The 20,945-nt window shown below is 44.3% G+C and overlaps 1 protein-coding gene across 2 annotated transcripts in view; it reads left to right on the forward strand.

The window, feature by feature from the left end:
- RASA2 (RAS p21 protein activator 2) overlaps positions 1–20,945 on the forward strand; it is a 214,396-nt gene that overhangs the window by 139,158 nt on the left and 54,293 nt on the right. For both annotated transcript variants that reach the window (XM_077488567.1, XM_077488568.1), the window contains exon 15: positions 7,744–7,850. In XM_077488567.1, coding sequence (XP_077344693.1) covers positions 7,744–7,850 — 107 coding nt within the window. The remainder of the gene's footprint in view (positions 1–7,743; positions 7,851–20,945) is intronic.

Consider the following 20,945-nt stretch of genomic DNA (forward strand, 5'->3'; position numbering starts at 1 on the left):
TGGTTAAACTGACCTCATTCACAGACCAAAGTTCATTCCGTTGATCTAAAACGAACTAAAAGATGTATTGTATCACGTCTTTATCTCTCAGGGCTGATAAACATTTGTCGGCTTCTTCTTTTTTTTTTTTTTTTCCCCAACTTGGCTTTGCGTGGAAATGGCTGATTAGCATTGTGAGGGGGGTTGAATTGTGTATTTCTTGTTTTTTTAACGTATAATTGTGCAACTCTAGTGTGTGTGTGTGTGTGTATGTATATGTGTGTATATATATATAATATATATATATATATATATATATATATATATATATATATATATATATATATATATATATATATATATATATATATATATATATATATATATATATATATATATATATATATATATTTTTTTTTTTTAATTTACAAAATGAGTGAACAGAAGAGAAAACTAAATCAAACCAATATTTGGTGTAATTACCCTACAAACCAACGTCAATTCATAATTCATAATTTCATATGTATGTTGAAACGCAGTCATAAACCACTTAAAGACTAGGCATTTTCTGGCATTTTTGTTTACTTGTGACAATATATATATTTTTTTTTTGCTAGAAAATTAGTTGGAACCCCCAAACATTTTTATTTTTTTTTTTATTTTTTTGCAGCGGTTTTTCAAACAGTTTTTGGGGTAAACAATACTTTTAAATTTTTTAATGCAAAAAAAAAATACTAAATTTGTAACATGTAAAATATAAAAGCTGTCACGATGAGTAAATAGAAGGCAAACATGTCACGCTTTGTGCACGTCTGCACAACGGCCACAAACCATGTAAATTTTACTATCTATAGGCAACACTTGAAAGCATTTACAATTTACCACTTTAGCTATATAGAGGGGGGTCTAGTACTATAATTACTGCTCATGATCGGACATTTGCGGTGATACCACACGTGTGGGACGATTGTGGTTTGCGTGCATTTAGGACCGACGCACACGTTCACCTTTGCACGCTAGCACTGGGGGGACAGGGTCACTTAACCACCTCACTCCCGCCCTCCGTCATATGACGTGACTGACTTTGACTTTGAGCGGGTATATCTGAAAGATGCCTGTAGCTACAGACATCATTCAGATATTGCCGTTTTCAGCCGGCAATCCCCTACACCATAAGAACGATCATAGCAGCTGTTCCACTGCTTGACTGTTCTTACGGGAGGCGAGAGGGGACATCCTCCGGTGCTTCTATCGGCTCACCGCTAAAAAAGGTGAGTCAGATAGAGGATCTGCCGGCCCTGGATGTTGATCATAGAGATTTCCGGCGGACCAGATAGTCGCCGGAGAGTCTATGAACGTCGGAGGCCGGGTGCGATGTTATGACATCACGCCTGGCCTTTGCATTTAAAAAAAAAAGGGGCGCCGCTTCGGCTGGGAAGTGGTGATCGTTTTTTGGGGTATTTTTTTTTTTATTTCAGGCTTCCCAGCCTAGGGGTGAGATGTAGGGTCTTATTGACCCCATATCTCACTAATAAAGAGGACCTGTCATGTAGTGGCGCACGATTAATAGCGGAGAATCGTTAACGTGATTCTCCACCCGCCGCAAACGCAACTCGGGATTTGTGCGATTCTTACCATTTTGACTATCAACTGTTGTGAGCTGAAAAGCGTACGCCGCCGTTAATTGTTGTATCATCTGCCATGTTTCCCTGTTTCAGAGCGGAGGGGAAGCCGTGCATGCTGAGCCAGCGCGCTGACGTCACTCAGCAAAAGAATGTGATTGGTGTCCCGGTGTCCTGCCGAAAATCGTCCCCCGGCGGATAATGTCCCCCTTGTACTGCGCCTCCGAAAATAGCCGAAGCTGAAGAGCTGTGAGTGAGTTGAAGGCGGCGCTTGCACAGTACAAGGAGGACATTATCCGCCGAGGGGATGTTTTTCGGCAGAACACTGGGGGCAAGCGTGACTACAGCTGCATGCTGCAGCACGGAAGAAACTTTACTTTTTTTTTTTTTATCTACAGTGCTCCCCCCTCTATATATTTACAGTGCCCCCCCTCTCTATAGATCATCTACAGTGCTCTCCCCCTCTCTATAGATCATCTACAGTGCTCTCCCCCTCCCCGTGTTCTCGCACGCAGAAGCAAACGCATACGTAAGTCCCACCCACATATGAAAACGGTGTTCAAACCATACATGTGAGGTATCGACGTGAACATTGGAGCAAGAGCAATAATTTTGTCCCTAGATCTCCTTTGTAACTCAAAACATGTAACCAGTAAAAAGTGTCGCATCTGGGAATTTTTAAGTACCGAATGGCGCCATTCCACGAGAGTTTGCAATTTTGAAGCGTGACATGTTGTGTATCTATTTACTCTGCATTATTTTCATTTTTTTTTTTTTTTTTTTATTAAGATCCTAAATCCCTCCTTGATGCTTGAAAGCATTCAAGAAGGGGGGGGGGGGGGTGCTTAGGCTCTAAACAGTACTGGGGTGGTTGTACCGACAACCACTTGAAGTCAAATGAAGTGGTTAATTGAAACGGAAACAGCTCCATAGGAAGTTTAAAACTGGGTGAAGAACAGCTAAACTGTGCTTCTAAGGTGAGGTTGTGGAGAACAGTTTCATATCACAGGTCATACACCATGGCAAGGCTGAACACGGCAACGACACACAAGGCTCAGGCAAAGATTTCAAAGCAGACTGGGGTTTCAAGAAGTGCTGTTTAAGCTCTGTTTAAGAAGCACAAAGAAACTGGCAACGTTGAGGGCTGTAGATGCAGTGGTCTGCCAAGAAAACTTAAATGCAGCAGATGAGACACATCATACTTCCCTTCAACATCGGAAGATATCCAGATGTGTGATCAGCATAGAACTGGTGGAAACCAGTGTGACCCAGGTACACCCATCAAGTGTCCGGAGAAGTCTGGCAGAGAAGTGGTTTTCATGGAAGAATAGCAGCCAGAAAGCCATACCTCCAACCTGCAAACAAGGCTAGGTGACTTGGCTATGTATGAAAACATAGTGACTGAGGTGCAGAAAAATACCAGCGGGTGCTTTGGACTGAAGAGTCAAAATCTGAAATATTTGGCTGCAGCAGGAGGCAGTTTGTTCTCCAAATAGCTGGAGAGTGGTACAATGAGTGTTGCAGGCAATAGTAAAGCATGGTGAAGATTCCTTGATGTTTCGGGCTGCATTTCTGCAAATGGAGTTGGAGATTTGGTCAGGATCAATATTGTCTTTAATGCAGAGATGTATGTATATAAATATATATATTTATATACATACATATATACATATATACATACATACATACCACTCAGCCATAATATTATGACCTCTAACAATCGAATAACTTGTTACAATGGCATCTGAAAGTGTGTGGGATATATTGGGTAGCAAGAAAACATGCTGTCCCTGAAGTTGATGTGTTTGAAAGCAGAAAAAATGTAATGTCTAAATGACTGGGTTAGAGCATCCCCAAAACTGCAGCTCTTGTGGAATGTTCCCAATCTCCACTGGTCAGGACCTAATAAAAAAGATCTAAGGAAGGAAAATTTGTCAACTTGCTGAAAGGCTGAGCTAGGTGCCAGTCCAGGCATGTGGGCAGATCCCGACCATATGATCATGACTTTTCCTGAGCCTGGACCAGATCTGTGATGTCAGCCGACAGCGGGCTTCAGCCTGCTGTCTGCTGAAAACGGGTCACAGGAGTGCATAACGAACTGCACTCCTGTGATCCACAGGAGGAATACAGCCAAACAAGCTTTGGCTGTACTTCTCCTTTTTTAAAGCATCTGCCACTGACAGTTTGGTATCAGATACCACAGCATATCTACAGAGGTCTAGTGGAGTCCATGCCTTGATGGGTTAGGCTTTATGTGCACTAGCCTACACCGGCTGCTCTTAAACTTGAATTTTAGGAGCCTTTGGTGTTTGGCAAAACAAACAAAGTTCCTAAACTCAACTCCATAAAAGCCTATGTGTCCATGTACACATAGGCTTTTAGCAGAGTTTTAGGAGCTGCTGCATTTAGGTGAGCTTCAACCTCCCTCTCCTGAACGCAGAAGAATCTCATTCAGGATAGAAACATTTTGTCTGCCTAACGCTGGAAAAAGTACCATGATTTTGCGTTTTCCCACAGCTGTAGTAAATGTAGGCCAGTGGTCATAATGTTCTGGCTGATCGGGGGGGATGTATGTATTTATATGTATGCCGAAAAGGGCAGCCTCCTCACTAATCAAATGACTTTGTACCTATAGGTAAGCCTATAATGAGGCTTACCTATAGGTACTGTAAATATCTCCTAAACATGCACCTTTTAGGAGATATTTACTGTATATGCAACCGATTTACGTCACCAGCACATGCACTTCTGAAGGATTGGCGGGTCAGAGTCCTGTATCGTAAACTCTCCCGCACATGACAATGCATCACTGGAATGCTTCATCTCCTGGTAAGTTTCACGTAATGTGCTTCATTATGGCTTTACATTTCAGGTAAAAAAATAAATAAAAAGCAGCCAGTGGTTTTACTACCTCTTTAAATCCCTGAGAATAAAAGTAAGGCACTCCGCACAATATCAATCTCTGGATCATACAACTAAATAAATACATACAACAAAAGTACAAAATCCAATATGTGCAAAAGAACAATATCAAATGAAAGTGTACCACCAATATAAGGTATCAGTCCCATACATATTATTGTACTTTTATTTTATGTATTTTAGTTCGTATGATCCAAAGATAGAGATATTGTGCAGAGCACTTCACTTTTATTTCTCATTGATTTGTTTACATGTCCCTTATGTATAGCCCTTTGCATCCTGTGGGAATCTTAAAAACATGGCTGGCAGCTGCTTTGGAAAATACATCAATGTTTGATAACTATTGGATAGTTGCATGTATAAATCTCTATAAAATTAAACTCTACTAATTTTGTTTTTTATTACGTTCTGAACTTTTTGTCAAATCTTAAGTGCAACTCCAAGTGTTTATGGTTTCATTCCTCAGTTTCAGGTGTTGTACTTGTGACACCCGAGATTCCCATAGGTTTCTGTGTCCCGAACAGAGAAGGGTGGTTCGTTTTACACTTCCTGATTTTATAGAACTCTTTTTCCCCAGTGCCATAATATAAGTTACATTAGTAGGGCTTGAATATTGGACTCTCCTTTGAACTGGAGCAGCATGAACCTATTGCTTGTTGTTCAACAAAGAGACCAGTTTTAGCAGATAAAATTGGGTTATTCCTGGGGTACAAACCATTGGTATGACGTTGAGCAACATTACCTTTCCAGAATACAACCCTGCACTTAAAAAAGCTGGGTTGAACTTTAAATATTTTTACAGTCTAGAAAATGTGCTTATACCCTGTTATATGGTCAGAAGTACAATTGGAATGTAACTTGCCTTGCATGTACCCATTAGGAAAATTTTCCCTTTACTTTCTGTCATAAAACGAGGGGAAATCTTTTTGAGGGCACGCAAAATATAATACTTTGGATGGGTACTTTTTATCAGGATTTGTTGCTTCCCTGTGCATTCACAATTTGTCTAGTTGACCATTGACATTTAGAGGGGCAGTTTAAAATGATTACAATTCTTAAGCCAGCCATAGATGGTTTGAATGTCGGCCAGTTATGCAGGTACCTGCCGAGATTTGAGCCATGAATGGGCAGGCTGAAATTTGATCAATTTGGGTACAACCAGCCTATCGCATTTTACATGTGAATATTGCTAGCAGCTGTTGTAGCTGCTAACAATAATCACTGTGCTCTCCTGGCAAGGACAGGAATGACTTCTCAGGAGGTATCAACACTTGACTGTGTTTATTGAGGAATCTAGCAATATTCTTTCCTGCTTCAAATGGTTGGAGGAACGACAGTCGGTCTGTCTATGACTGGCCTTACTCAAACAGTAATATTGGTAATATCCTACAATCACTACTTGGGGGAAATCTCTCAAATGTGAGCACAGAACACAGCAGGGATTTGAAAGCGGTACTAACCTTTTCAAAATGTCCTGCACAACAATGTTTTAACAGGTGTTCTGCTTTAATACAAGGTAGAGGCTGTTTGTGGTTTGAATAACAATTCGTTAGGAAGCAGTGACTGCCTCGCAAAGTATTTCCTAAAGCGGTAGTAAAGGTTACAAAAGAAAAAAAAACACATAAAAAACCCCTGCAAAGTAAAGGCTTAATATGCTATGTATGTATTACATACTCGTACATTATAAAAAGGCCTACCTGAAATGAAGCCCTCCCACCGCTGTGCTGTCACTGCTGCAGAGGCTTCAACCTTCACCCAGTCCTTCTGGGTTTGTGGGCTGTGGCCACTTGAATGGCTGAGCCACTATGACGTCACTCCTGCGCATGCGCTTGGAGATGACTGTTTGTCACAGCTATGCTGTTTCTTCAGAGTACATGCACTGGTGATCATCAGCTGATTCTCCTAGAATATCTCCTAAACAGTGCACCTTTAGGGGATATTCCCTTTGACCTACAGGTAAGCTTCATTCTATGCTTAGGCAGGCCATACATAGGTTGAATTTTCGAAAGCATTTTCTTTCAAAAATCTTATCTAAGAATTTTCGTTCGTATTTCACACCATTAGTGGGCTGCAAGAAATGTTGGAAATTGTTTGAAAAACTAAAAAGATTTTCTAATCAATGATGGGAGAATCGTGTGAGAAATGTAATTGAAAAAATGCGCATGTGCAAGAAAAGAAAATTCCTAGCGGCGAAAATCCTTTACTGTAGCAACAGGAGATGAAATTGAAGGCTTGTTTGGCCAAATTTCAAAATCAATGGTGGCACCATCGGATCACAAAACGCACAAATTTTCTGATGGTCGAATTTTGAAAGAATTTTCTTTTGACAATGTATGGCCAGCCTTATCTGTAGTTTAAAATAAAAATTCAGAGTTTTATTACTACTTGAAGTCATTGTTTTTATTGCTACCACTTAAAAAATGTCTGTCTCCGCTGTGAGAGTTTAGAGGATCTTTAAATTTTATCATATCCCGTTGCATTTCGATATTGCAGTAATTTCACAATCTGTATATGCATACAGGAGTCTCCTATGACAGCCAGCCTTGTATGCAGGGCCAGTAAGGTTATGGGCATAAGATAATATCACAAGAGAAATGCAAAGACCAAGATGAAATACAAGGTTCAGCCTTTCTTAACGGGTTGCATTTTACTGTAGCTGGGTCAGGTAAAGGATGTTTCTGTAGAGATGATTCCAATTCCGATTCCAGTGACAATACCACAATTTGTTCCTTCTGGTTGCTCTTTACCCTTCTCTATTTAAGTTTATTGGTGATTTATTTAAAATATAAAATGGCCCAAGAGACGCGGAGCTGTTGGCCTTAAGAACCAGATTTCTGCTTTTTGTTACTTTGCTGTAGGCTAAATGTCCAAAGTAAACATCTGCAGCTGCTGTATCTACCATTGCTCCATGTTGTATTGACAATTCCTTTAATGTAATCCTGGTACTCTTTTATGATGCATTTTGTAAAATGCCCTGATGCATTTTGAAATGTTTTGGTATCCCTTCATAAAGAATTATTTGGGTCAGGAGACTGGTTTATTAATTTTTCTGTCCAAGGTTTTTTCGTTGTTGCACTCACTCCTTTCAGTAATGCATGTTTTTGTGCTGCACTGTTGGTATACCACTCTGCAAGACATGACTTGCATTCCAATCTAAACAATTACCATTGTTGGATAAAACATGGTGTTATATCTGCATTTCTTTATCGTCCTTCTACAGATGACCCTCATGTACAGTATTCAGCAGTCAGCAGTTTTGTCTTTCTGCGATTCTTTGCTGTGGCCGTGGTATCCCCTCATATATTTCATTTGAGATCCCACCACCCAGTAAGTAAATGTATTTGTGTTCCTCATGGATATCATGAATGTTAAGGTTATACATATGTGATGATTTGACTAAAAACAATAACCAAAAATCCCGCGCCGACCTTGAACATTAAACTTTAACATTTAACATCAAAAAAAGGCCCACCCCCCAAAACAGCTGTAGTATATTAATAAAAGATACTAATCCCCCAAAAAATTGTATACAGTGCTAATAGTAATACCAAAACCAATATGTTTTAAATTACTGATCACCATAAGTTAATCATAAAGTGCTCACAGTAACAACCTCAGAGGAAAGATATCACATTCATAACAAAGTTCATCAGAAATATTATATAGTGCTTTAGTGAAAAGTTGAAACAACCTTTATAGTACCACAGATAAATGTGACCCAATCAGTGTTTTTAATTACACAGCCAGTTCTAGAAACTTGATGAAATTATCACACTAGGAAAGCTATCCACTCAAAGGCTTCCTCTGGTGATCAGCACATGGATCCCTTAACTGAATGGGTTAGTCAGAACAGCATATGTATGTGTATGTCCTCAACTTTCTCCCCATACAAATCCTGTGACCCCTATATACAGTTTCCAAATAAAATTCCATCCCAGGTGTCATGAAAGGAGGAGACATGATTTGCAGATAATCATTGCGCAATAACCTTTGAGAGAGCCTAAAAGCATAAATATATTGTACTACTGTATTACTGTACTTATCCTAGCATCAGTAGGAAAGGTTTGTAATAGATACAGAGATGTCTGCACCACTTCTAGCAAGGATGTGTTCATGCAGCTTCCAGTGCATGATGGTGAAGGTCCTGACTCTGTGCCCCATCACTCCCCTCAAAACCCAAACTCGATCCCTTTCGTTGCAAGACTTGGAACTTAAAACCTTCCAAGTCCACCCCTTTAACCCTGTTCACAAAGATGCACCCTCACTTTAATTGGGGGACGTCTGTTACCTTTCTCTGAGTCAGACATCCTAGTACTGTGGTTTCATTTGCTGGTTTTAAAGGGGTAGAACCTAGAATTCAAAACTTTACCCACCATCATTTTTCTTCTCTCGAACCAACCAAAATCTTCTCAAGGATTGTCAGATCTGCACACAGCCCTAAAACATCTCTTGGCCCAAGGTGTGGCTGTTGTGTTCTTTTGAAGGACATGTTCAAAAGATTCTAATCAAACCTATTCACGGTGCCAAAACCCAACACGGGTATTCATCTTGGATAAAAAGTGTTTTTTGACAGCCGCACTCCGAATATGCCTCTTATTCAAAAACTATGAACAAAAATACATGCTATAGCAGAACAAAAGAGCGAACGCATTTCACACTATATGTAATGCTTAATCTTAAGGGGTATTCATCTTATACTGGACCTAAAAACCCTAAACAAGGAATTACATAGAATCTGCAGAGTCAGTTATTGCCTCTCTGAGACGAGAGAAATACCTGGCATCAGTTGACATCTACGATGCTTAGCTACACATTCCCATTTACCCACCTCACCAGTGCTTCACAGAAGGCGACTAACACTGCTAATTTATCGCACTGCCATGTGGCCGAGTATTCACAAAGGTACTTGCCCCTCTTCTTGCCCTCTTAAGAACTTGGGGCATTCAGGTAACAGGGTACCTAGACATCCTTCTTCTGAAGGACTCCTCTTCCTTTCAACGTTCTGCAAAATGTCTAAAGTACTATTCAAATACGTCAGGTCTTCGGTTGTGTAGTCCGCTTTCAATAGTCTGCTTTCAAACCTTTAATTCTCCTGGAATGCTAAGTACTTATTCTGGACACAGTCCAAGAAAAAGTCTTTACTCCAGAAAACCAAATCCTCTCTAAGATCTCAAGCCCAGATCTTGGGATTAAAGAGATGCCCCTTAGTGAGATTCTTTGAGAGTTCTGGGCCTCCTGGTAGCTTCATGTGAGGTTGTCCCCTTCGCTCAATTCTATTCAAGGCTTCATCTTGTTGGCCTGGAACAAACACACTTCTTTCAACCTCTCTATGTTCCACTCTAGCCAGGAAAAAAACTCCCAAGCTTGATGGATTTCCAATCCAACCTTTAACAATGGAAAAGTAATTTCTACCACATCCATGAAGGGTTAAAACAGCCTCACAAGCTGGGGTGGAGTATTCAAATCCCTCATAGCCTGCTGGCTGATCTGGAAAAAATGATTGTGTGGTCAGCCTAAGGCTGGTTGGGTTTAAACACTGGGAGCGGCCTTTATTTTTTTTTTATTTTGGCACTGTTGGCACTAGTTTTACCACAGATGGGTTAGTGCTGATGTCGTCTGTTGGGTGAAGTGCTGGATGTGTACTCCAGGCTCTCCTTTCAGCCTGGGGAATAGGGTCATCCTGGTCGGTTTCTACTGCCTGCCTAAATTGACTTGGTCACCTCCTGCCATCTAAAATCCTCACTAGCCCAGGTCTCTGAGCACTTGAGGCCTTGCTTCACATTGAGCCTGCATGCATTACTGCTATTTGGTCTCAACATGTCTTTAGTTTTTCTTTTTTTTTCTTTTTTTTTTTATTGTATCAAAATACAAAAATAAAAAATTAATTCAAATTTAATTTCATCCAGAGGCATTAGATCTTCCCCTGATCTTCTTGGTTTGGGCAAGGTTGTGACAAAGTGCTTCAGCTTGATATACCGCCATTCGTTAATCACAATCAAATCTGTTTTGTGCTTTAATTCTTGAAATGTACCGTATATACTCGAGTATAGGCCGACCCGAATATAAGCCGAGGCCCCCAATTTACCCCCAAAAAAACTGGCAAACTTATTGACTCGTGTATAAGCCGAGGGTGAGACATGCCTGTCCATCCCTGTGTGTGTGTCCGTCCATCCCTGTGTGTCCGTCCATCCCTGTGTGTCCGTCCATCCATCCCTGTGTGTGTGTGTGTCCGTCCATCCATCCCTGTGTGTGTGTGTGTCCATCCATCCATCCATCCCTGTGTGTGTGTGTCTCCATCCATCCATCCATCCATCCCTGTGTGTGTGTGTGTCCATCCATCCATCCATCCCTGTGTGTGTGTGTCTCCATCCATCCATCCATCCATCCCTGTGTGTGTGTGTCTCCATCCATCCATCCATCCCTGTGTGTGTGTGTATCCATCCATCCCTGTGTGTGTGTGTGTCTCCATCCATCCATCCATCCGTGTGTGTGTGTCTCCATCCGTGTGTGTGTGTGTGTGTGTGTGTCCAGCCTACCTGCACCTACACCCGCAGCAGATCGCAAAACGCAGTGCGGAAATGAATAGGGTTTGCAGTGTTAGCTGCATGGCAATATAGTGTGAACCAGGGCTGAGGACCCATTCACTTTGGCAGGGAAAAGGGAATAGTTGAGTCGCAGATTTATTCCCGCTGGCCACCCACACAGAGAAGACCATCCAGCAGCCACTTTGCGTCATAGCCACGACAAAAATCCCATCATGTTTAGTGGGCAGTACAGGTGTGTGTGTGTGTGTGTGTGTGTGTCCAGCCTACCTGTGTCCCGAGCCTTTGTCCCGAGCCTCCGTCCCGTGTCGTGCCTTGCCTTCGTCCCGTCCCGTCCCGTCCCGTGCCGTGCCTTGCCTTGCCTCCGTCCCGTGCCCTCTTCGTCGGCGGCCATTGTAAAATTCAAAAGCCGCGCCTCCTCCTTCGCCTGTGATAGGCGGAACACTGAATTTCCCAGCAGCCTGTGTTCCGCCTATCACGGACGTCGTATCATCCTCGTCCGTAGTACGAGGATGAGACGATGCCCGTGATAGGCGGAACACAGGCTGCTGGGAAATTCAGTGTTCCGCCTATCACAGGCGAAGGCGGAGCCGGAGGCGCGGCTTTTGAATCATAGAATGGCCGCTGTCTGTCTGCTCGACACGCTGATCGAGCGGGCAGACAGCGATGACTCGAGTATAAGCCGAGGGGGGCACTTTCAGCCTCAAAAAAGAGGCTGAAAATCTCGGCTTATACTCGAGTATATACGGTACATATTTCTTTATCGTACATCATAGGACACAGAGCCTTAAGTATTTACTTAATGAGTTATAGGCCAACTTCAGGTGTTGACACTGGTAAACCCTAATTAAGGAACTTTACTCCCTATATAACCCCTCCTCCTTCCAGGATCACATCAGATTTTTCGCCAGTGTCTTAAGTGTTGGTGACGAGTAAAGATGTGCTGTGCTGAACTCAGCTGGAATATTCCTTACTGGGGCAAGCCATGCAACCGGATCAATTCAAAGTGCTTTTTCTAGGCCAAATTGAATGGTACCTGGGCCTCGTGTCCGAAGAAACGAGGTTCTGCCCATAATGCTTCTCTTTTTAGAGAGCTGGAACCTGGTATCCAGTATTTGTTTTTTTTCAGCCATATCCCTGGCAGGGTGCTTTACAGGCCCAGGGCTAGGATCCCTCTTCAGTCCCTGAAGGTTTTTCAAATGGAGCCCACCGTGAGAGGTGAAAATTGGGTCTGTTACCACAGAACCCTGCGGCTGGATAAGGTAAGGGAGATTCCTAAGGAATTTTTTCTAATTTCTTATATTTTTTTTTTTCTCCTTTAAGTAAAATGTTGCTATGTCTAAAGAGCACGTACCTGATTCTATGCTTGTCTGTCTTGTTTCTGTGTTTATGCTGCACGCTTCCTCTGAGCCCATGTTCCAGGTAGGATGTGGGAAGGGGGTTCTTTCTTCAGAAGTATCCCCCCACAGCTCCATTCAGGCTAAGGGGCCATAGGGTAGTCGGCGGTATCCCGCACCACGTGGTTTAAACGCCCACACGCGGGCTATACAAAGCTATAAGGTGCACTCTTTTTATCAGGTGCACAGCTCAAGGAGGAACACAGATCGGATGGATGGCATGCAAGTGTGGCTGACACAGGCATTCCCAGGTAACATTTGCTTAGCACCAGACTGAGCCTTGATAGCAGCAGCGGTTGCTGGACTATTTGCTCAGCAGTGAGTGCATTTCTGGTAGTACATCTGCATTTGTGCTTGGCACTATGGGCAGAAGAGGTACAGGTACCCTGAGAAATAGGGGCTCAAGGGGATCTCCCTCAGGCCCTGAGGACCCCCCCCCCCCCCCCCCCCTGCAGCACCATCTCCCCCCGGAGGACCTAGGGAGGCTGGTCAGGTTGAGCCATCGGAGTCAGGGGCTATATCTGCTTCTGGCATTTCCGCCCTTGTATACATTACTCAAGAAGTTTTTTTCCTAACCGTAAACGGATTAGAGGAAAGACTGATGGCCTTGATCGCATCTTCATGAAGTGGAAGAAAGCGCATTAGGTCCCCTTCTACCCAGGTCCCTCAAACAGAAGAACTCTGGGAAAGGGGAAATGTCAGCTTCACAAGCTGAGAAATTGCTGCTGCAATCTCTTACTGAAAAGGCCCGCTGCACATTTTAAAGGGGTTGTAAAGGTTTGTTTTTTATGTTCTAAATGGGTTCCTTTAAGCTAGTGCATTGTTGGTTCACTTACCTTTTTCCTTTGATTTCCCTTCTAAATGTTTTCTTTCTTTGTTTTTCTTTGTCTGAATTTCTCACTTCCTGTTCCTCCTCAGTAAGCTGTTCTGGCTGACTAAACACCGCTCGGATGATGGTGTGAAGTTTACTGAGGAGAAACAGGAAGTGAGAAATTCAGACAAAGAAAAAAAACATTTTGAAGGGAAATCGAAGGAAAAGCTAAGTGAACCAACAATGCACTAGCTTAAAGGAACCTATTTAGAAAATAAAAAACGAAGCTTTACAACCCCTTTAAGTTACCCATAGCTGAGCCAGTTGAAAAACCCATGTCTAGTATGGGTTCACTGAAGCCTCCTCAAGCTGCGCATGCTTTCCTGTTCATTACTTGCTGGAAAAGCTTATTTATTTTGAGTGGAATCACCCAGATAAACATTTTTCCCTCCTAAAAAGTTTTCAATACTTTATGCTACGATAAAATGCTAGGAAAAAAATTCACAAAGATGTGGGGTATACCGTCATTTAACGTCGCGATCTCCTCTGTGAATAAAAATTTGACTTGTCCTGTTGACAACGCTCAAATGTTTACGGATTCAACACATAAAAAATTGCTATCCACCAGGCGTCCCGCCTTGCGCTTGTGCTAAAACACATGCTTGGGACCCTGTGGTTAAAAGGTTGGTCAGCCAAAGCATCTTGCAAAAAGGGTGTCTGACTAGTTTCCCTTTTCATTGGGGAAGATTTGGTGACATACATCCAAATGATTTCTAGCAGGAAAGTTCTTTTGTCCAAAAGAAGGTATAAACGTCCTTTTTATTTAAACGCACTCCTTCCCCTGTGCAGCGGTGACTGCCTCCACCATCAGACTCTAGGGCATGATTTCCAATAAGTACTGTTCATACCTGTGCGACTTCAAGGTAGTCCCTGCACTACTTTGGTACCACTTTGATGTGACTTGAGGTCCATAGACCTCAAAAATACACAGGCATCGTTTCCTGTCGCATCAAAATCGCACCCGACATATTCTTTGCGGCAAAAGATTGTAGTAAAATCACGCGACTTTAGGGTTGCAATAGTGGAAACCGAGCCTAAGAGGAGAAATGTATACATGTTTGAAAATTAATTTTTCCTCTGCCCTGCAGGTCCTAGAAGGAAAATTTGCTACTTTAACCGCATCCGCTATCCAAGGATGGGAAACATGTTAGATGCCCCTCCCCCACCTTAGAGCCCTTATCAAGGGAACAGTGAGTAGAGGATGAAGGGTTACCCTCAGGTAATCGGGAAGAAAAGCAAACAACCTTTTTTCAGCCTCGCAATCTGAGAAATTGCTGGTACAAATCTCTTAAAGAGAGCTGATCTGTTTTTTCTTAGGTTCCTTAAAACCCTCACTGCCTTTTTCATGCGTTTCCTGTACATGTACAAATCCACACAGTAATTCAACAGATCCATTCTAGATCTAAAAGAATCGAAATCTCAGTTCCTGAATATCCGCTCCTTTCTATGGAGTCGATCAGGTCATTCGTTTCTATCCAACAAGGAGGAAAACTTCTGGCGCCTATCAGCATCAGGGATGCATATCTGCATCTCCATACATTTCCCGCTGACAAAAGGTTTCTGCGGTACGAAGTAGAACAGCAGCATTTCAGTTTATAGCCTTGCTATTTGGGCCAGCTACAGCACCCCTAGAGTTCACAAAAGTGCTAGCCCCACCTCTAGCCAGGTCAAGGGCACAGGGCTTAAACGGTCTTGGCATACCTAGACGATCTATTGCTAATAGACCAATCGGTGTTTGGAGTAAGGTGTACGCATTACAACCAGTTACCTGGAAAAGTCTGGGTTGCATTTCCAACCTAGTGAAGTCTCCCTTAAAATAGCTAAAAAAGCTGGAGTATTTAGGTCTGATCATAGATACAGCCCAGAAAAGGGGGTCTTCTGGCCCACGCAAAAAACAACTCCATAAAAGAGTTGGTGCGGATGGTCAGGTAAAAAAAAGAGATCTCTCCATTCGCCTTTGCATGAGGTTGTTAGAAAGGATGGTGGCTTCATTCGAAGAAGTTCCCTATGCCCAGTTCCATTCGAGACTGTTGCAAAACAGTATTCCAGGGATATGCAATTAGCGGACCTCCAGCTGTTGCAAAACTACAAGTCCCATCATGCCTCTGCCTCTGGGTGTCATGCTTGTGGCTGTCAGAATCTTGCTATGCCTCATGAGATTTGTAGTTCTGCAACAGCTGGAGGTCTGCTAATTGCATATCCCTGCAGTATTCTATTTGCTTGGAACAAAACGATCCAAGCTTTGGACTTGCCAATGCGGCTGTCCCCAAGGGTGTCCCAAAGCCTCAATTGGTGGTTACTAAAGAATGTCCTAAAGGGTAAATCCTGCAGACCACTTATCTGGAAAGTGGTAACGAGAGAAGTAGAAAAGATGTAGCTGGATAGCCGCACTCCAAATAATTCAACTTTATTTCAAAAATGTAATTAAAATCATAGCATCTAGGCTGGCAAACAGACTAACTGCACAGCCGCTGACATGTTTCACACCGAACACGGTGCTTAGTTATACTATTGGTAACGAGAGAAGACAACGTCCAAGGACAGTGTTCAAGAACTGAAAGAGCCTTGCCCATCAACATCCTAGCGATTCGGACAGTGTGTCTCCCTCTAAAACCCTGGATTTCCAGGTTAAGGGATTGTCCTGACAGGATCCAATCCGTCAATGCCGCGGCTTTGGCCTATATCAATCACCAAAAGGGGCACCAAGAATCGCTTGATGTAGAGAGGTGAACCATATTCTAACTTGGGCACAGAATATTTCTTTCTGCCCATAGGTAGTCTTCATTCCGGGAATAGAGAATTGTCACACACACTACTTGTGCCGCCAGCAGATTATTCCCAGGGGAATGGTCTATTCACCCCAACATGTTTTGAGCTGTTTGTCAAGGATAGGGGACTCCGGACGTAGATCTTCTAGCATCCAGTGCAACATAAAGCTAGTCAACTTTGTGTCCACAACAAAGGATCCATTTGCATGCATAACAGATGCGTTAGTGATACTGTGCGATCAGCTTTCACTGACCTATGCATTTCCCCCTATTCAGTTGCTGCCTCGACTTCTTTGCAGGCTCAAGCTGCAAAGAAAACTGGTAATTCTGGCAACACCAGCATGGCCCAGAAGGTCATGGTATGCAGAGATCGTAAAGATGGCAGTGGAGGATCTGTAGTCCCTTCCACTAAGGCCAGACCTTTTCTCATAGGGGACAATCTTGCATCCTACTTTACAAACTAAATTTAATGGCTTGGCTATTGAAAACCACATTCTGAAGAAACGTGGGCTTTCCAGGTCGGTTATCTCAACGATAATGCAAGGAAACCAGCTTCCAGAACTATATATATTATAGATTTTGGAAGACTAATGCTGTGTACACACGACCGGAGTTTTTGACAGCAAAGGTCCGACGGAACGAGTCCGTCAGACAATTCGATCTTGTGTGGGCTCCATCGGACCTTTTGCTTGCCAAAAATCCGGCAGACTTTAGAAATAGAACATGTTTTAAATTTTTCCTCCGAAACTCCGCCGGACCGAGAAATCAGTTTGTGTGTATGCTAGTCCGACTGACAAAAAAAATGACGCTAGGGCAGCTATTGGCTACAGGCTATGAACTTCCTTATTCTAGTCCAGTCGTACGTCATCACATTCGAATCCGTCGGACTTTGCTGTGATTGTGTGTGGTGAAGTCCGTTCTTTTCGGAAAGTCCATCGGAACTCCGCCGAAAGTCAGTCGGAAAGACCGTCGGACCTAGTCCCTCAAAGTCCGGTCGTGTGTACGCGGCGGTGTGAATCCAGGGGTTGGCACCCTCGGAGATATATCATAGGCAGAATTCTTGCCTGTCTACAATTGGGCCTAGAGTACTATTGAGGGCCAAGTCTCAGCTTTATCTGTTTTTATTTCGAAAGACTGCTTGCTACGCATTCTTTAGTCTTCGTTTTCATGCAAGGAGTGATGCGGCTTAATCTGTCAGTTAAATCACCTTTAAGCCATTGGAACCTGAATTTTTAACCCTGACAACTAAAAACAGCCATTTGAACCGATACAGCATATTCCCTTAGTCTTTTGGACTAGGAAGCTGGTATTTTTGGTTGCTACATCCTCAGCCAAGAGAATTTCAGAATTGGCTACTCTTTCTTGTAAAGAGCCATATTTGACTATTCATGAGGACAGAATGGTGTTATGTCCTCATCCAGGCTTTTGGCAAAAGTGGTTTCAAGCTTTCATCTGAATGAAAAGATTGTCCTGCCATTGTTTTTCCCAAAACTATGTTCCAGGGAAGAAAAGTTCACTACATTGATGTGGTGAGAGCAGTGAAAATCTATTTAAAAGCAACTGCTCGGATCTGTGAGATTGATGTCTTATTTATTCTGCCAGAGGGTCCTAAGAAAGGGCAGGCAGCGTTAAAATCCACTGTTGCTAAGTAGATTCGGCAAATTAGAATTCAAATTTATAATCTAAGGGGTAAGATTCCCCCCTTTTCAAGTTCAAGGCACACTCTACCAGAGCGGTGGTGCTTCTTGGGCAGTGCGTCACCAGGCCTTCGTGGCTCAAAATCTGTAAGGCCACAACTTGGTTTTTAGTGCATACATTCACCAAATTTTATTAAGTGGAATGAGGATATCGCCTCTGGGAACTGTGTGCTGCAGGCAGCAGTATAAGTCCTCGGGTCTGGGGGTGCCCTACGGGTTGTCTCCCTCCCCTCAAGTAGCCTTGCTATGGGACATCCCATTAAGTAAATACTTAAGGCTCTGTGTCCAATGATGTAGAATAGGCTTTTTACAACAGCTTACCTGTAAAATCCTTTTCTTGGAGTATATCATAGGACACAGAGGTCCCGCCCCTCTTTTTATGGGGTATAAGTATATTGCTTGGCTACAAAAACTGATGTGCTCCTGGGAGGAGGAAGGGTTATATAGGGAGTTAACTTCCTTAATTAGGGTTTACCAGTGTTAACACCTGAAGGTGGCCTACAACCCATTAAAATTTCTCTTTCCCCGGTGTAAAATAATTTTTCTCTTATATTCACCGACCGACACAGCTCCTCTCTAACAAAATGGGTTGTTAGCCCTATCACTAGGAGATACTAGGCAAAGTTGTAATACAACACTTGGAACTCTCAGTTCCGCCCAGGGGGGGCGGTCCCTCAGGCTACAATCCCCCCACCCTGCCACAGCAGCCGCAGTTTTATTTTGCCTAGTGAAGGAGATGGACCTAGGAACCCTGCGGGCCCATAGGTCCGTGTTTTTTTATTTTTTTATTTTTATGCAGAAGCTTTGCTTTTTGCGCAAGATGAATGATTCTGTGATCTTCTATTAACAGCCGGCTGGGTGACAGACTGGTTCACTTATCCTTGTAGTCTCCCCAGTCCGGCCATCGAGCGTGTGCAGGTCGCAGCTACGGCTCGGCAGGCCACGACATACCTCAGCTCCAGAGGTGGTCGGTGAGCTTTTATGCTCCGGGCGTACATATGACTGGGCTACTGATGTCTGCGTCACAGTATGCCGGGCCAGTAGCCTTCCCTGTACTGATCAGAAGTTGGTCTACAAGGGAATGTCTCCCAGCTCTTTAGGACTGGCAAGTACGGCTCTCCCTGTCCCGGCAGGGCTGAGCAGCTGGGCATTCCCTGGGAGGTCGATTCGGGGGTCCCTCACCTCCCTCTCTTCTCTCCCCCGTCCCTATCTCCCCTCCTTTCCCCCCCCTTATGGGGGGGGGGCTGTACATGGGTACTGAGCGGTGTGTGTGCCCCTGGGGCTCTCACCTGGGATCTGGCTGGTGGTGCCTGGAGCCTGTGTGCTTAACTCCCGGGAGGTGTCTGTGAGGTTTGCCTGTGTGTCGGTGCAGCGCTGTATCTCTGCCACGTTTGTCTCTGTCCCTCATGGAAGCTGGCTGGCAGCCATTTTTGGTGTGGGCAAGGGCAGCATGCTTCTGGGCTTCAAGCTGCCATTTTCCAGGTGAATCCCTATTCAGGACAATGACTGACATTTTCTAGAAGCCGGAGCATGTTTTAGTGCTCTAGCAGCAGCTTCATGTGCCCTCAGCTTCCTGTTTTGTTATTACTGGACGCTGGACAGCCTTCTATGTAGTCTGAGCACGTTTTTCAGATCGTTCAGCGATTGTTCACCAATCGTTCTGATGGGCTGCCACCGACAGTTTTGGTTCCTCTGCACCTGGGAGCACTAGGGGTCTACAGGCACTGGTGTGAACAGCGCGGAACTCCTCAGGGCGGTGAGTCCGGCAGGTTAGAACCCCTCAGTCGGCGGCAGCAGGGAGGGTGGGACTGTCACTGTCCTAAGTCCCCTTCGGGTGGCAGACAGGGTAGGGTCAGAATGGCTTCAGAAACTGGTGTTTCTTCCCCCGAAATCCAGGCAATTGAACCGGGTCACCTGCGGTGGCGCAGTCCCCATGGACACCCTGACGGCGGTCCTCAATTTGTTCGTTGCCAAGATGGAGGCGGTGCATGGGAAGAAAGGTGCTAAAAAGCAGCCCCTGCCCCACCCCCCTCCTCTGGAGAGAGCTCTGACGCAGACTCGGGTCCGGCTGAGGCCGGTGACCCCTGCTCCGTCTTGCCAGACGACGCTGACCAGGACCCTTCAGACAGAGAGGATGAGTCCCCGTCCGGGTCCGGGCACGACAAAGCGCTTGTTGGAGCAATTATCACAGGTGTGTGTGATACCCTGAAGATTCAGGAGCCAGCGGATCCATCTGCTGATGTACCGGTCCCTTTTGGGTCCCGCAAGCCAGCACGTTCACCTAAGGTGTTCCCGTATCGGACTTATTTTGACAAGTTCATTTACAAGGAATGGGGTCGCCCACAACGGACCTTTTCAGTCCCCATGGCGGTGCGTTACCCCTTTGAGGAAAGCCTTCTCAAGAAATGGTCGGCTCCTCCGGTTGTGGACCCCCCAGTATCCAGGTTAAATAAAGTAACCACGATCCCAGTTGAGGGGACTCCTGCATTCAAGGATCCCACGGACAGGAAGGCCGAGGCGGTGGCTCGTTCTTTGTTTACGGTTGTGGGGTCTGCCGTGCGACCTGTACTGGCATCCGCACTTGTGTCGCAGACACTGACTGAGTGGGCAAAACTTTTGCACCACGAATTGGGAGAGCAACAGACTTCCCCTGGGCTTCCTCTGCATGGAACTAGCAAACCAACTAGTACAAGGACTTAAGTACGTCTGTGACATGGCCCTGGATACTCTCCCTCTGTTATCCAGGGCCTCCGTGTCAGCTGTGGTGCTGAGGTACCTAATTTGGCTAAAATGCTGGTCTGCTGACCAGGCATCCAAAAAAGCCCTTACGGATCTTACTTTCCTTGGCAACCGGCTCTTTGGAGCCTCGCTAGATGACATTATGAAAAATGCCACAGGTGGTAAGAGTACACTACTCCCACAGGCCAGGAAAGCTAAGGAGCCACGCCGTAGGCAAGGGCCCTCTTTTTCCGCTCACAAACTGCTTTTTCGTCTGCCCGGAGCTTCGACAAAATGTCCCCAGCCCGACAGGACACCCATGGATGGTCAAAAACGTCCCTGGAACCGCAAACCTAACAATGGGTCTGCGATCTGATTTCCACAGGCTACAAGATAGTTTCTCTCTTGGCCGCCAAACAGATTCTTCCC

Source organism: Lithobates pipiens, unplaced genomic scaffold, assembly GCF_037356315.1.
Source record: "Lithobates pipiens isolate NorthernLeopardFrog02 unplaced genomic scaffold, aLitPip1_a1.2 Scaffold_18, whole genome shotgun sequence".
In the NCBI taxonomy this organism is placed as follows: Eukaryota; Metazoa; Chordata; class Amphibia; order Anura; family Ranidae; genus Lithobates; species Lithobates pipiens.